The 15,780-nt window shown below is 36.4% G+C and overlaps 3 protein-coding genes and 1 pseudogene across 3 annotated transcripts; 2 read left to right on the forward strand and 2 right to left on the reverse strand.

The window, feature by feature from the left end:
• Nucleotides 1–408: 408 nt before the first annotated feature.
• Nucleotides 409–2,636, reverse strand: LOC145909030 (uncharacterized; annotated as a pseudogene).
• Nucleotides 2,637–3,274: 638 nt separating this feature from the next.
• LOC145909647 (uncharacterized) lies at nt 3,275–4,015 on the forward strand. Its single transcript, XM_082997007.1, has 3 exons — nt 3,275–3,736; nt 3,798–3,942; nt 3,999–4,015. The coding sequence occupies exons 1-3, from the start codon at nt 3,275–3,277 to the stop codon at nt 4,013–4,015; spliced, it is 624 nt and encodes a 207-aa protein (XP_082853133.1).
• A 508-nt stretch (nt 4,016–4,523) lies between these two features.
• Nucleotides 4,524–5,903, forward strand: LOC145909648 (uncharacterized). Its single transcript, XM_082997008.1, has 5 exons — nt 4,524–4,640; nt 4,702–4,911; nt 4,984–5,134; nt 5,193–5,350; nt 5,850–5,903. The coding sequence occupies exons 1-5, from the start codon at nt 4,524–4,526 to the stop codon at nt 5,901–5,903; spliced, it is 690 nt and encodes a 229-aa protein (XP_082853134.1).
• An 8,412-nt stretch (nt 5,904–14,315) lies between these two features.
• LOC145909650 (uncharacterized) lies at nt 14,316–15,086 on the reverse strand. The gene has a single exon (XM_082997009.1). The coding sequence runs from the start codon at nt 15,084–15,086 to the stop codon at nt 14,316–14,318; it is 771 nt and encodes a 256-aa protein (XP_082853135.1).
• Between the last annotated feature and the right edge of the window lie 694 nt (nt 15,087–15,780).

Genomic DNA, 15,780 nt, shown 5'->3' on the forward strand with positions numbered 1-15,780 from the left:
GTTGGGTAACGAACACCCAAACTCGTTGGGTAACGAACACCCAAACTCGTTGGGTACATAATACCCAAACTTTTTACCTACTAAATACCCAAACAGTTTGGGTAAAACCTAACCGCACCCAACCATGTTAAAACCCAAACCTTACACGTTCACACGTTGATTTCAAAGATGTTTTTATTGTCCCATGACAACACAATGACAAGAACGAAGTTGACTGAACTGTCAAAAAATGCCCAAAGTAACTCAGGCTGGCAAGAAAAATGTTTTGGAACAAACAATACAGTAAATACAGTCACAATCATGCACTGTTTTAATCATGTACAGTAAATAAAAACACTTGTTTCAGCATTATCAATTTAGCCATTCAAAAAACATAGTTTTAAACATTTTTAATTAACAACCAGTAAATTACATTTCTAACTTTATAGCCAACTCTTTAACTGAGTCCACAATCTGGGGCTTTTTTATTTCAAGCCAATATTTTTGTATAAACTGCAGTGCCTTGGACACATGGGGGCAGTATTCATAGTTTAGTGAATAATAATATGACAGTAGGGCAACCACACCTTGCACAATTGAGTCAACTTGCATTACCATGCATTTTTCTGACATGAGACAAACTTTCTGAACCTTTTCAATTGTCATGTACATGCATTAAAGACACTATATACTTATTTGAAAACATAGTAGCTAATAAAACTTATTAAATACAAAAACTTCTTAAATAATAAAATCAATTTGTTAACATTTTACCGGATAAAGGTCCAGGAGGTATCGCTCCGAGCCGCAATGCTTTTTGGTCTTATTTGGCAATATATTGGTTAGTAGCCACAACCCAATAATAAGTTTCCAATCTGCTGGCAAAAATAATCCTAGTTTTATACCAAATATTGTTTTCTTTGAAATTTTATGCAATTAAACGTGCATATTTATGTCTGAAAATATGGTAGACTTACCCTGGTTGCTGTTGTCTTCATGAAGAGGAATTTGTTTTAATATTCTTTCTAGTTTAGACCCAGTTTGGGCTTTCTGTACATGAGCAATTACTTTTTGAAATAAAAATTCCCCATTTGTTTGTAATTTATCCAACGTGGGATTAATTTGTTGAATTCGGTTCATTTCTCTGAATAGCTGCAAAACCAAATATGGTAACAATAGTGCAAACATACAACTCGATAGTGGTAAAAACTAAACAACCATCTTAACAAACATAAAAACACTTGTAAATGTTTTTACGACAAAATGCTCAAAGAAAAAAACCTCTTACTTCATCATATGTGGATATTGGAGGCCATTCCTTAACCATTACTTGGGGTGTAGGTTTGTTTTGTGCTATGTACTTTTGTCGGTAATGAAATGTTTGTACCATTAACTCTGAAATAATTTTTTTGTTTCGGAGAATGACTGGCTTCATAAATTCTTGTTTCAAGCTCTAAAAAAATGTTATCATAAAAAAACATGAGAGGAATGCAACATTAATACTTATGATATGCCACAGTAAAGCATTCTGAGGTATGACATTTATTTATTCTAGGTAGCAGCTAGAAACAAAAAGAAGCAGTTAAACACGCCTATGTTACACAAAATAAATATATAGTGGTTTTGTTCAAACACAAACAAACCATTTGATGTTGTTCCATCAAAGAATTGTCCTCCATCTGACATTCTAAACTGGCAACTTTTCGGCGCTTAGCAACCGATGTATTTGCAAGTCCAGACAAATTGTTGTTTGCTCTTTTTGATGCTGGTTTTTCCATTTTTGACTTTCTTATTTGTTTTAGTTGGGTGTTTAATTTTTGTGTTATTTTATGCAACCAGAAGATCTAAAGTACAAACTGATTAGTAATAATTCTAAGCTATAATTTCATGCATATATTAGAGGGTTACATTTATAATAAAAATGAACAGCTACCTTGGCTTCTTCCTCATTTAAACCCAGTGAAGCTTTTCCAAGTGCCACCAAAGCTGAAACTGCTGCCCTTCTCAAAATTCTACCAGGATGGCTGGTTAAGATAAATAACTGTTAACAATAAAAATGTTACACACAGAATACAGGTATATACCTTTCATAATTTTTCATGACTCTAATGATCTCAGAGGTTATTTCTCTTTTTCCCTTGTCGGTAAGTGAACCTGTTTTTATCAGCATTTTTGCATGATATCCAAATTGGCAGGATTTTATTGGAAACGATTTGGGAACTGGATGGGTTGTATTTTCAAAACTTGAACCGGCAGGCTCAGACTCATTTCCAATGGGCAAATTATCACTAAAATCATCAGACGTCACAGGCAGGGTGTCATCAGACGTCACAGGCAGGGTGTCATCAGACTCACAAAAGTCATCTTCGCTTTTGTTAAAATTTTTAATGGCACTGAAAAGTTTAAGAGTGTGACCGAAAGGCACACCTGGCAAAATTTTTGTTAGTGTATCAAAATCAATGACACATCTTAAGGCCGATGAGTCGATTTTGTTATCTGCAGAAAGAAAACTTAAAGCTAGAAAAGTAACACAAATTTGCAAGTTGAAACTTGTACATACCAATAAAATGCAGACAAATTTTTTCCAAATCATTTTCTGGGATTTCGTTTAAAGCATCTCGAACCAAATTGGTGACAATGTCGACAGACGAATTCATCATTTCTTCAATTACCTTGCTGCGATGTTATCACTCGTTAACTCACAAGTCAACGTTCGCCCCACGTTTCGGGCGAATTCCCGCCAATCACTAGATGACGCCAAAAGAGCGCAAAATTTAAAACAAATTGTATAACCATTTTTTCACAGGTTAAAACATCGTATTTAAAACTTAACAAATATTCATGCATATTTGTTACCACAAATCGCACCAAAACTGCTAAAAAAAAATTCAAATATGTCAAATGCTTTTAATTAGTATAACAACATAAAATCCTCTTAATTGCATACAGATGGCAGAGGACCGTTTTTTTTAAAAAAACAAAAATATGTTGTTCGCATCTTAAGTACTGCGTACGAGTGTTGCTTAAACGTTGACTTTCTCCGGTTTCGTGAAAGGTTATTTTTGGTTTAGGAAGGGCCAAATAGGTCAATGTGAATGCTAAAATGTACTTGTGCAATTTTTGTGCGAAAAAACTGAAAACTTTGTTGGCGGTTCGACGTCACGTGTACGCCCTGCATACACACGAATACGGTTGCAAGTTGCAATGTAATATTTCTGGATGTACTAAACACCTCAATGATAAACTTTCACTTCGCCAACACATCAAAAAGCGGCATGTTGGTCACACTTGGAAAATGCCAAATAGCTGGTACAGACAAATATCAGATACACCAGAAACTACAACTGATTCATTGTGCTCGAATAGATTTTCCATACCTGCTGAACAGTCAGATAGGGAAAGCTTTGATTTGGACATATCAGACTCAGACACTGATGAACTAGATCAAGATGATGATATTGAAACCTTTTTACAGACGAGAAAAAACTTGTCAAAAAGACAGTCAATTATGGCATTGACCTTGGCCAAACTAAAAGTAGATTGTAACTTATCAAAGACATCACTTCAACTTGTTCAAAACTGGGCTGAATGTCTATTAGAAGAATGTGCTAAAACAATTATAGGTGGTGTAAAGTGTTGCCAAGGGAAAGTTTCACCAGAAATGGATGATGTTTTTCAAATTGCTATGAGCATGGCCAATCCATTTCATGCAATTAGTACTGAAATGCAACGAAAAGATTTCTTACCAATTTTTGTGGTAAGTAAAGCGTTGTCTTTATTTTAACAAACTGTCATGTTAAACTAATGTGATGGTGCAGGCACCCAAACGACATATTTTGTTGGAAACTACAAGGGATGGATCATTACAAGGCAAGGAAATTCACTCTCTTGAATATGTTCCCCTTACTCAACTGTTAAGGGCATTGCTAGAAAACACCAATTTGTATCATTGTGTAAGGAACTGTTTGTGTGTTGTACCCACATCATTGTTTCACAGTTTACCATGTTTGTATGTTTAGTTGCTCACCAAAACTGACAATCTACAAACAAGTGAAATGTATGAAAATTTTTTTGATGGCCACTATGCTAAAAATCACCCCCTTTTTTCATCACAACAGAAGACCATACAGATACTTCTGTATTATGATGGATTCGAGGTTGTGAATCCATTGGGATCTAAAACAAGTACACATAATATGGGTAAGTTGAGTACAAAAAAAAAGTTTTGGAAAAAGTAACAGAAATTTTGTTGAATTTAGGTGCCATCTACTTTAAAATTTTAAATGTTCACCCAAAATTCTCTTCTGCATTACATCGGATCTATTTAAATACCATATTCTACACAAAAGATTTAAAACATTGTAATATTGGCTGGAAGAGTATTTTGAAACCTTTGAATGAGGATTTAGAAGATTTGGAAAAGGTATATATATAGTTTTATGTTTGTAATTTACAAAAAAGACAACTGTATGTTTCTTTGGCAGAATGGAATTACGTTTTCACTTGGATCTTCAGAGATTGTGATATGGGGTACTGTCGCTCAAATGGCACTGGACAATCTTGCAGCTCATTCCATTTTAGGGTTTACAGAATGCTTTTCAGGCTATAAGACATTTGTATCCAGATACTGCCTGTGTACTGGGGAAGAGATTCAACTATCAGTAAGACACAGTGGCGATACTGTTTTGAAATTTGGTTTCAAAAAAATCTTTTTTCTATTAGACCAACTACAAAACTTGTACATTTCGAACAAAAGAAAATTATAACAATTCAATAAAAATGGTTGAGTTATATGGAGGAAATCATCATGGTGTCAAAAAACAATGTCCTATTCGGTCCATTTTTTTTCATCCTGTTGAAAATTATGCTGCGGACATTCACCATGATATATTTGAAGGTGTTATTCCATATGTTTTAAAGTTGATATTGAAGGTAATGTATAATGGCGGATTTTTTCATACATGTTTAAATACATGTAAACAAAAACATTAATCTTCTTTGAAGCACTTCATTTATGAGAAGAAGTATTTTTCTCTCAACTCCCTTAACTCCAAAATTGATTGCTTTGTGTATGGCACAGATTACAAAAACAAACCGTCTACAATTTCACATGCAAAACTTGTTGATGAGCATTCCAAAAACTTGAGACAGAATGGTATAGTTTTCTGCTACATTTATGAATTATAACATGTAAATGGAAATTCTTTATGCAGCTTCACAATACTGGTGCCTTGCTCGAATGTTACCTATGTTAATTGGCAACTATGTTCCAATGGATGATGATACTTGGAGACTTTTTCTGGGGTTTTCTGACATTTTTGACATTTGCTGTGCACCAAGGATTTCACATGTATCTATAGTAGATCTTGAAGTTATGCTGACTACTTTTTTTAAACAGTTTGTCAACTTATTTTCCAATGCAACAATTACTCCCAAAATGCATTTTCTTCTGATGTTTCCCCGTTTTATTAAAGAAGTTGGTCCTATGACACAGTTTTCATGCATGCGGTTTGAGGCAAAACATAAATTAATGAAAAAGTACACAAAAATAAGTAACAACTACAAAAATGTTCCATATACCATCGCTTATAAGCACCAAGTTGATTTTGCAACAAAAATAATATGTAAGGATTTTTATTTTTGCCAGCCTGCAAAGTTTTTGATGGTTGAAACTTGTAATGAATTTCGAAGCTTTGCTGTAAAACCTACTAATGAAACTAATGTAAAAAAAGTAACCAAAATAACTGTTGATGGAATTGAGTATTGTATATGCAGTGTATTATGTACTGATGTCTGCCAAGATGGAATTCCCAGTCTTGTGCAGATACAGGCTATTTATCTAAACAGTAATAACATTGTTATATTGACAGGATGTCCCCTTGAAGTTTCATACTACAATGAGCACTACCATGCATGGTCTGTAAATTGCATTAAAGCTCCTTTAGTTCATTTTTTGCAAAAAAATCTGACATACCCACTTCCCATGTCTATTCTTTCCCCTTTTGGTTGTAGTGAAACATTTGTTCGCCCAAAGTACAGGTTGGAACAGACCACCACAGCTGATTTGTTTGTTGAATTGTAGTATGTTCCAAAATTTTGGTTTGTGCAATTTGATTGGCAATTAATACACCTTTGGCATGTTGGCAAGGAATGGTGTTTTTTTAGAATACATGATAAAACGGTCAGTTTTTGTTAATTTGAAACAAAAAAGTTTTTTTGTGGCAAAAATAAACAAACAACTTAATTCCTTAAATGAAAGTCACATAATCTTTTTGGGTAAGATAAGAAATAACCCATTGTTACATAAAAGCTGATTGTCACACTTTGGGTAAAAATACTACCTACCTAAAAAGGTTGATCGGTATATATCATGAATTGGGTGTGAAAATAATCTAACCAAATTTGATTTGGGTAACTGTTTTTTACATTTTGGGTAAAAATACTACCTACCCAAAAAGCTTGATAGGTATATGTCATGAATTGGGTGTGAAGATAATCTACCCAAATTTGATTTGGGTAACTGTTTTCTACATTTTGGGTATAACAAGTTTTAAGCCAATGTCATGTTGGGTAATTTCAACTATTACCCAATATGTTGCGACTTTTTTACCCAAAAAGATTTACAGTTCAGGTGTCAATGTCCCCACACGTTCTCGCGCACACGCCTCTTCCCAGTTTGGTCCACAAACATCTTTTCCAACCCCATCACTTTCTCGCGAACATGATTTCACGAAGTTTTTCCTTTATACCTGAGAAGAAACTCACATCGAGGTGAATGTCTGGCATGTTCCTTCCAAGGTGAGTCGTGCAACTCCCAGTTGAAAAGTCCACGCCCACAATACCAACACTTCACTTTATCACCACTCCCCGTGAAGTAAAAACCAGCTTCGGCGAGTTCTGACGGCGACGCATGGATGTGATAGGGCCAAAAACCAGTCCCGAATGATTTCAACCGCTTTGATTCATTCGACATCGTCAAAAACTTGGGTTGTCAACAAGGAAACTTTTTAACACGTTCAAGAACCCAGTTTGGAGTGCCCAACGTCGAACACAGCAAATCTCCTGCACTCATCATTTTTCTTAAACCAGAAAGTGACACTAACAATATTCTCGATTGAATTCAATCGCACTATTTATATCCTTAAACACTGCATTCGACCGACCGCATATAAACCATATGCTTCCTATCACACACCCGACTTTTTTCAAAACTCTTGCGGAAGCCCGAAAGCTAAAAGGGAGAAGGTCTCTGACATATTTCAGCGGAGAAGCGGGGTATTTTTCGGAGTTAAAGATCTGATCGGAGGAAGGGGACATTTTTCGGAGCCAAGGACCTTATCGGAGGGAGACATACCTCGGAGGAATTATTGCTGCATCTTCATGGCGAGCCTATACTACTGACGGTTATGAATAATATTCGATCAGTAGACGTACATTCAGGTGCGACAATTGGAAAAGTTTGGTATGGTTGGAAAGGGTTTTTAATGTAGTTTCCAACGGTGTATGAATAGTCGTGGCCCCGAAACTGTAAAAAGACTTATAAACGAAATAGTGTATTTTTTATGACGGTTATGAATAATATTTGCTCAGTAGGCATTTTTTCAGATGCCATAATTAGACAAGTTTGGTGTGGTTGAAAAGGGTTTTTAATGTAGTTTCCAACGGTGTATAAATAGTTGTGGCCCCGAAACTGTAAAAAGACTTATAAACGAAATAGTGTATTTTTTTATGACGGTTATGAATAATATTCGATCAGTAGACGTACATTCAGGTGCGACAATTGGACATGTTTGGTATGGTTGGAAAGGGTTTTTAATGTAGTTTCCAACGGTGTATGAATAGTCGTGGTCGCGGTTCGATAAAAGTAGTTATGACCGATTTATGACAATATACATTAATATTCGTTCCTAAATCGTCAGAATTTTTTACTTTTCTGAAAATAAAACGTTTGTCTGAAAATAACAAGATCAACATTTACAGCAAAAATAGAAGCCATGTATTTGGATGGGAGAATTATTTAAACTCCCAATGTGCGTTTTCCACAAATATAACCTGTGTATATTAGATGCGTAATGAGATGTGAGACTTTCTAAACCACGATGCCCATTTACCCAATATAATGGTAACTTGTAGTGGAAACTGTGTGACAGTTTAACAGCAAGCTTTTTGCGTAAAGCAACGTTGTGTAACAAGATTTACACTTGAAGAAGCGAGGGAAAATCGCGAAAGCTTGTGTACTGTTTACAATACAAAAGTCAGTCTTTTGAGTGCCAATCAGAGAAAGAAAACATGTTTTTGTAAATCAAACATGTTAAATAACAGCAGCATCTTAACTTTGCCAATAGTTTCTTTGTCCACGCTTTTTACACCTAATGCCTTGTATTACTTTACTGGCTACAGATGTTACAGCAAAGTTTTTTTGTGTTTTTAGACAAGAAAAGATTGCTTTTGAAGTAACTAACTACCATGCTTTTTTTCCTCATTGTTAATCAGTTTGTACCTGAATCAAGAAAAACCTTGTACTGTGCGAAAACAGAAAGCAGTTTTGGCAAAACAGGTCCAAAATGCATTTGGAGGTAAATTATGGCAAGTGGGGGGCATTTCTAAGACCAAACGACAAGAAAATGTTGTTACATGAATTGGTCCCAGTTGTAATATCAGACCCAAATACCTTTTTTTGTATTACAATTAACATGGATATCACAAAGAAACCTTCATAACCACAACACATTTGAAAATGCAATCCAATTTCTCCATTCAAAGAAAGGTTTCGACAAGGTCAGTCGAGCAACTTCAGACAACAGCCAGAGCAGTTCAAAAGCAATTTATACAGTTATCAAGCATTCAGTGTGACATTATGTGTAAATAATTGCATGTAAAGTTTCACAACATGGTTGAATATTGTGTATAGTTTTTTTTACTCTGTTTCTCTTCTTTCATTTCTTCATGGTTGTTTTTTGAAAAATACTAAAAAATGCATGATTTGCAAGGGTCTTTGTGGAAAAACTACACATGCTATCAGTGAAGTCAAAATTTTCCATAAAAGCACACTTGTAGTACTCCATTTGGTAAAAATTTGAACTACTTTGAATAAAAAACAAGCTTGTGAGTATTTCGAATGTATAGATGGTGAAAAGAACACATGCGAATAGTATAACAAGACATTTTTGAAAATTTGAGAAATTTTTGAACAGGTTTTGACTTATTTTTGTAAATAGATGTTTGCATAATGCATACTACAGCACTACAAAGCCTGTGTACAAAAAAATCCTCACAAGTAAGTTTGATATTTACAAAGTTCAGAAAAATATTTTCTAGATTTTTCACCATATTTGAGAAAAAATGTGAAAATTCGATGGGCTGTTGCATAAAAACAACTATCACTGGACAAGAATTGTAATTTTTCCCTGACCCCACATTACATTGGTGTGTTACACACCAAAAATCTAACTATTACACCTTACAATTGGGCTGTGAGTATTTCATTTGCAACCATACCCCAAAACAAGCAATTTTCACTAGTTTGGAAAAAGTTGAAAAAGGTCCTGTCGGTGAAAGCCATAAAATCATCGAACTACTGTTCGCAACAAGCTGAAACTTGCCTAGATACAGCACGGGGGTTTACCCTTTCTTTTGCGATACTGGTAACCGCTTTAATTTATATATTCACGAAATGGGAAGTGTTTGAAAATTGACATTTTTGCTCAAAAATCCCGGATTCTAGAGCCAGTTCAGCGAAAATGGTCCGGAGTGGAAAGAGTTAAGTGTGGAGGATGCAGGATCACTTGAAGCAGTCTTGACTGAGGTTGGTGGCATGGTTTTTGCACTGGAATCACTTCCCCCACCTGCAAAAAAACAATCAAGGTAATAACTGCAGCTTAATGGCACTCATGTACAACATAAGGGTTAACCAATGCAAAGGCCTTACTTGATAATTTTGACAATAAATCAATTAGGTTACAGTGGCTTAACAACCAAGCTGGACCCGGGCATTCCAGGCCACTGCTCTGTCTATGGGAGTTCGCCAGTTGGACTGTACAGCTGGGATGCACAACACGAATGTCATATTTGGCTTCCAGTGGTTTTTGAAGTGACTTTGCAAACAGGTTTTAACTTTATAAAAATGCATTGGTCTTGAAGTTGTGCATCCTGCTTTACTGGGAAAAGGGGATTAATTTCAGCTATGCTGTATTCATAGGTTAACCACTGCTTCAAACCACACCGGGAGTCCATTTAAAAAGCAATAACAAAGAAGGCATTTTTGGAGCCATTGCGATATATAAATATTCTTACTGACTGTTTTAGGTACAGCAACGGCAAAATCTTTAAAAAAAGCCATGCTAATTGAAAGCTGTGCACAGGGTGTACACGCACTGTTTCGACCTGCGTTGTCTCATCAGTGCAGCTGTTGATTGTGGCACTGTGCTAGCTTTTACACTAGCAGGAACACTGATTATCCAAACCACCGGTGGTATGTTTCTGTTGTTTGGTACCCAGTATAGGGTACCCAATGGATTGACGTTAACCGAAAGGTACCACAAAGTGGAAATCAGTGTGCCCGCTAGTGTAAAAGCTAGCACAGTGCCACTGTCAACAGCTACACTGATGAGACATCATAGGTCGAAACAGTGCATGTACATCCTGTCTGCAGCTCTGAAAATGTTAACATATCTGAAATGTTGTAATATTCATATCATTTGACAAATAAAATCAAATCATGTTTATTTTTGCGAGAAAAGCAACTACGCGACGAACAAAAAAACAAGGAAATGAAATGGCATGGGCACCGATAAAACCATAAAGGTTATCGAGTCAGGCGCCCATGCAGAGGTGATTTCCTCACGGAGAATCACCGTCTGCCGTAGGATCGCAGCCAGTCGCACTGGAAGGTGATGGGTTGCGACAAGCTGCATGTGACGAAAAGGTGGCCGTGCTGGCCAAAGCAAAACCCATCGAAACGCAAACGCCAACTCGGTTCTCAGAACGTTTCCTTTGATCCACATCGACAGACCTTAACGTCCCGAGGACAGTCCAAACGTGGTGGTTTTGGTTGGAGATGGTCGGGATCGTATGGAGGTTGCGCTTGTTGAATCATCGTAGGTCTTGCTGATGATGATGTTGGCGTGCAGCGCTCCTAGGTCTGAAACAACAACGGATCCTACGGCAGTAAATTGTTCATTTAGGCGTAGAGTGTACAGTGGAATATACATAAAAACACAAATAAAAACACCATAAAAAAAGACAGAAGAAACGCAATAAACGACAGGAGGACTACAAGAAAAAAGTGAAAAACGGACTGCTAACAGGGTGGATGAAAAAGGAAGTTAATACTGAGATGTGAAATATTGGCGGATTTTTTTTAAATGATGGACGGGAGAGCGATCTGATGGAAGGGTTTATTTCCTCCCATATCTGTGGGCCCCTATGTTTTAGCATACGTAAGCCGAAGGTGGTGTTAACTCTTGGGTGAAATAAGTTCTTTTGCGATGCATTTCTTGTGAAATGATCGTGCACTGTGCCTACTAACGAAAATAAGGAGTTGTAGGAGGCCGGTAGATTGCCGGTATGGAAATCGTGCATTACTTTGGCCAGTTCGAGTTGGTAAATGTCTCTAATTTTTGTGAGATCTAATTTATTGTATAATGGCGTGACGTGGCTTTGTAAGAAACTAAAGGTTATGGAGCGGAGTATATTATTATGAATAGTGTTGAGTTTTTTCAGTGAGAGTGCCGATCCTCCACCCCAAGCACCGATAGCGTACTGAATATGGGAATATACAAATGAATAGTAAACGCTTCTCAACGTTTTAACGTCAAGATAATTTCGCAACTGAAAAAAAGTGCCGCATGCTTGTGACAATTTCTTTTCTAAATAATGAATGTGAGTTGTCCAGGTTAGTTTGTCATCAATGTGTACACCGAGGTACTTAATATTATCTGATCGCAAAAGTTTTTCATGACCAATGGTGACGGTGAAATTGCCAGTGCTTGAGGTGGAAGGGGAAAACAATAGGAACTTTGTTTTCCGAATGTTGAGAGAAAGTCGATTGTGCCTTAACCAGTTGTCAACATTTGTGAGTTGTTCGTTAACACGGGATTGTAAGTCAATAAGTGAAGGGGAGGTCATTGAAAGAACCGTGTCGTCAGCAAACAATTTGGTTGTAAAAGAGGATACTTGCGGAAGGTCATTGATGTACAATAAAAAAAGTAAAGGAGCTAATGGCGAACCCTGTGGGCAACCGCATGTTATGGGTTTAATATCCGACACAGAATTTCCTATTCTAGTGCATTGACTTCTACCTACAAGGTAACTGCGGATTAAGTGTAGGGTATTTCCCCTAATTCCATACCGGCGCTCTAACTTTTCCAACAACTTCTCGTGATTTACGGTGTCGAATGCCTTAGACAGGTCTAGAAAAATGGCGCATGTAAACTGTTTATTGTCAAAAGATTCTAACAGCTTCTCGTAAATGTCGTAAATGGCGAGTGACGTGGAATGTTTACTTCTAAATCCGTATTGATACTGTGAAATTAACTTACTTTTTTCAAGGTAGTTGTATAGGCGGCTGTGAATGATTTTTTTCAAACATTTTTGCAAATGGGGACAATAATGATATTGGCCTGTAATTAGTGCACTCACTCACAGAACCATTTTTGTGTATGGGAATTACTTCTGCCGACTTAAGAACTACGGGATATTGTCCATTACGAATACACCAGTTATACACCTCCGACAGAAAGGGTGAAATTATGTATTTAACTAGCTTAATGAACCTAATGGGGATATCATGAGATGGTACCGATTTTGTTGCATCTAAAAGGGATATATACATTTCTATCTCGTCTGGTGTTGTTTCATAGAAGAAGAAGGATGAAGACACATTGCCACTTAAAGCAACAGCTGGGAGGGGTTTATCTGGAGACGGTATGGAGAGTGCAATGCTATTTCCTATGCTGGCAAAGAAGGAATTAAAAGTGTTCGATATAATTAAAGGGTCATGTGACATATTTCCATGGTTTGTTCTTACAACAGTGGGTTTATGGGGTTTGGACTGTTTACGCTGCAATATACTGTTGATTATTTTCCATATTCCAGCAATGTCTTTTTCACTACCTTTTAGTTTTTTCTTGTAAAAAATGATTTTCGCTTGTTTCATTACATGCTTCAAACGGTTTCTGTATGCCTTATATTGGTTGTATTTGCTAATACTGGAAAAATGTGATTTGCATAACATGTGAAAAAGTCTATTTTTTTCTTAATGGAAGTGTGTATAGCTTTGCTTATCCATGGTTTCTGTGCTAGTTTCCTTCTTCTTCTGGACAGGTGGGATAGTGGTGCATGATGTTGTAAAATGGAAATAAAGTTTTGGACAAAATGAGTTAAGCTTTCGATCAGAAAGTTTATGTCTTGCATTAGGTTTGGGGCAGAAAAATGTTGCATATCTCTAACAAGTATTTTCTCTAGTGGTTTACTGAGGGCTACTGTGTGGAGTATGATAAATATTCCAAGATGGTCAGATATGTCTGTTGTAATAATACCAGATTTAAACTTTACATTGGAATTAGTAGAGAAAAAATTATCAATTAGAGTTGCACTGTGGGGAGTTATCCTGGTAGGTTGGCATATCAGAGGTGTATAACTGTAAGAGGCAAGGGTATCTATGAAATTGCGCACTGAGTCAGAACTGTTATGTTTCATCAAATCAATGTTAAAATCACCACCAATATAAACTGGAATATTATGTTTATTAAGATCATGTAAGGTTTGGGAAAGTGCATCTTGGAATGAGTCATGAGAGTATGTGGGATGTCTGTATATTACACCAAGGACAATTTGTTGTTTCTTAAGTGACAATTCAACCCATAAGTTTTCACTATCTTGACAAAGGAGTGTGATGTCATGCCTTATGTGAAAAGAAAGTGACTGTTTAATGTACATTCCTACACCACCCGCATTAGAAACTGTGTCAATGTGGCAAAATTCATACCCTTCAATATCTGTGGTGTAAATAACACTATGCTTCATTCTCGTTTCGGTTATCATTATTATATCAGGAATTTTAGACATATTTGATATCCAATTCTCTAAATCATCTTTGTGTTTTTTTAAACTGCAAATGTTAATGTGGATAATATATAGATCATTCTCCAACATATTTCTCAGTGTCATATCCAGTGATGCATGATCATAGTACTGTGAGTGAGTGTGTTCATTACTAGCCAAAAAACATAGGTCTGGGGACTTAGTTTTAAACTGGGCCATCATGAGGAGGTATTACTAATAATGAAATCATTGACACAAAATACATAACAAACATACAACTACATAAGTAAGTATTATAGAATTTTGTGACGTACCAAATCATTGTCATTGCGAATGACAATGACATTGCTCTCTTCATCCTTCTTTAAATAAGTTGTTCCATTCCGAGTCCAGATGTGGTGGAAGTGGTGCTCCCGTTTGTACCGGAGACAGGTGTTAAATCTGTCCCGGTTCCTCTTTGTCAAGCTCTCATTGACAAAAATCTGCTTCTCTGGAGCCACACCTCGGTTGACCGCCTTTAGTTTATGCCTGTTGAAGTAAATGGCATCCCGCAGTTTCCTATTTATAAATTTAGCAATGATTACTGGCCTTGGGTGATCTTTTGACGGTCTTCGCAGTCGATGGGATATGCTGATGTCATGTTTTGTAACAGTGACATCCAGCTTCCTCGCGACAGAGATGACCAGGTCGTCGGTGCTCTCCTCATCTGAGTAGGGAAGGCCTTTAAACTCCAGGCATGGACGACGGCCATACTGCTCCAAATCATTAATGGATTGCTCATTTGAAGCAGAGCTTGCCTGGAGTTCCTTTACGGCCTTCTTTAACTCCCTGTTCTCAGATTGGAGGGAGTGAATCACCACTTCGTTTGTGGAGAGCTTCTTCTTCATCTCCTCAAAATTCTCTTGGAGAAAGGCCTGACTCTTCCGCATCTCTTTCATCTCCAGCACCAGCTCCTTCAAGGTGTTATCAGTGGAGTTCTTGCTCTCCCGTACTTCATCTCTCAGAGAGTCGATGCGGTCAAGGACAGCAGATTGCTCCTTGTCTTTCTTTGAACGCTGTGACATCTTATGCACAGTTAGTCTATTCTTACAAGAAATATGTTAGCAGTAACAAAGTGTAAATAGATGTAAAATAACAACAATAATAATAATAAAGGTTAGTAATATCAATGTACTTAACTTTTGTAGAAATTCCTTCAATGACGTTGAACAGAAAAAAACAGCAGTATTTGTTCAGCAGTATGTACGCTCTATTTGTCTAAGTCTGTGAACCTTATTCAAATAGAATCAATTTGACAATTAATTTAAGTGCCCAAAACCACAGGTTTATGCAAAACAATGGATATAATAAATTCCAATAAATATATGTGTTACAAAAATGGTATACTTCAGTACTTTTACTAAAAATCAGTTAAGCAACGTGTGTATATAGGGCAGAACTTACTTTTTACATGTCCTAGTTCACCACCATCTATTTGAGGTATTCTGGTTGCCTCAAGTTCAGCTGCAGCAGTGGAGGTTTTACCATCTGTAGAAACATTTGTCAAAAAGCAGAAGCAATATGGACTGGGTTACTGTTACATCTTACCAAATTAACCAAAAAGCTAAATTGATAAACAAAATACAGCAAACAAATAAAATGTAAGGTTTTTAAAATTTGGTAAGACATTTTTGTCAAAAAAAAGTATGAAATGTGTATGAATATAAATTAACATAAATACTTTTACATTAACAATACATGATTGTTTAGATTAACACA

The sequence above is a fragment of the Ascidia mentula genome, chromosome 7 (assembly GCF_947561715.1).
Source record: "Ascidia mentula chromosome 7, kaAscMent1.1, whole genome shotgun sequence".
In the NCBI taxonomy this organism is placed as follows: domain Eukaryota; kingdom Metazoa; phylum Chordata; class Ascidiacea; order Phlebobranchia; family Ascidiidae; genus Ascidia; species Ascidia mentula.

Excerpts from the sequence above, each read along its gene's own strand:
- LOC145909647 (XM_082997007.1), top strand. The coding sequence starts at position 3,275 with ATGCCAAATAGCTGGTACAGACAAATATCAGATACACCAGAAACTACA. Across the intron at positions 3,737-3,797 it reads ATTTCTTACCAATTTTTGTG|GCACCCAAACGACATATTTT; the intron begins GTAAGTAAAGCG and ends GTGATGGTGCAG.
- LOC145909648 (XM_082997008.1), top strand. The coding sequence starts at position 4,524 with ATGGCACTGGACAATCTTGCAGCTCATTCCATTTTAGGGTTTACAGAA. Across the intron at positions 4,912-4,983 it reads TTTTAAAGTTGATATTGAAG|CACTTCATTTATGAGAAGAA; the intron begins GTAATGTATAAT and ends TCTTCTTTGAAG. Across the intron at positions 5,135-5,192 it reads CAAAAACTTGAGACAGAATG|CTTCACAATACTGGTGCCTT; the intron begins GTATAGTTTTCT and ends TTCTTTATGCAG.
- LOC145909650 (XM_082997009.1), bottom strand. The coding sequence starts at position 15,086 with ATGTCACAGCGTTCAAAGAAAGACAAGGAGCAATCTGCTGTCCTTGAC.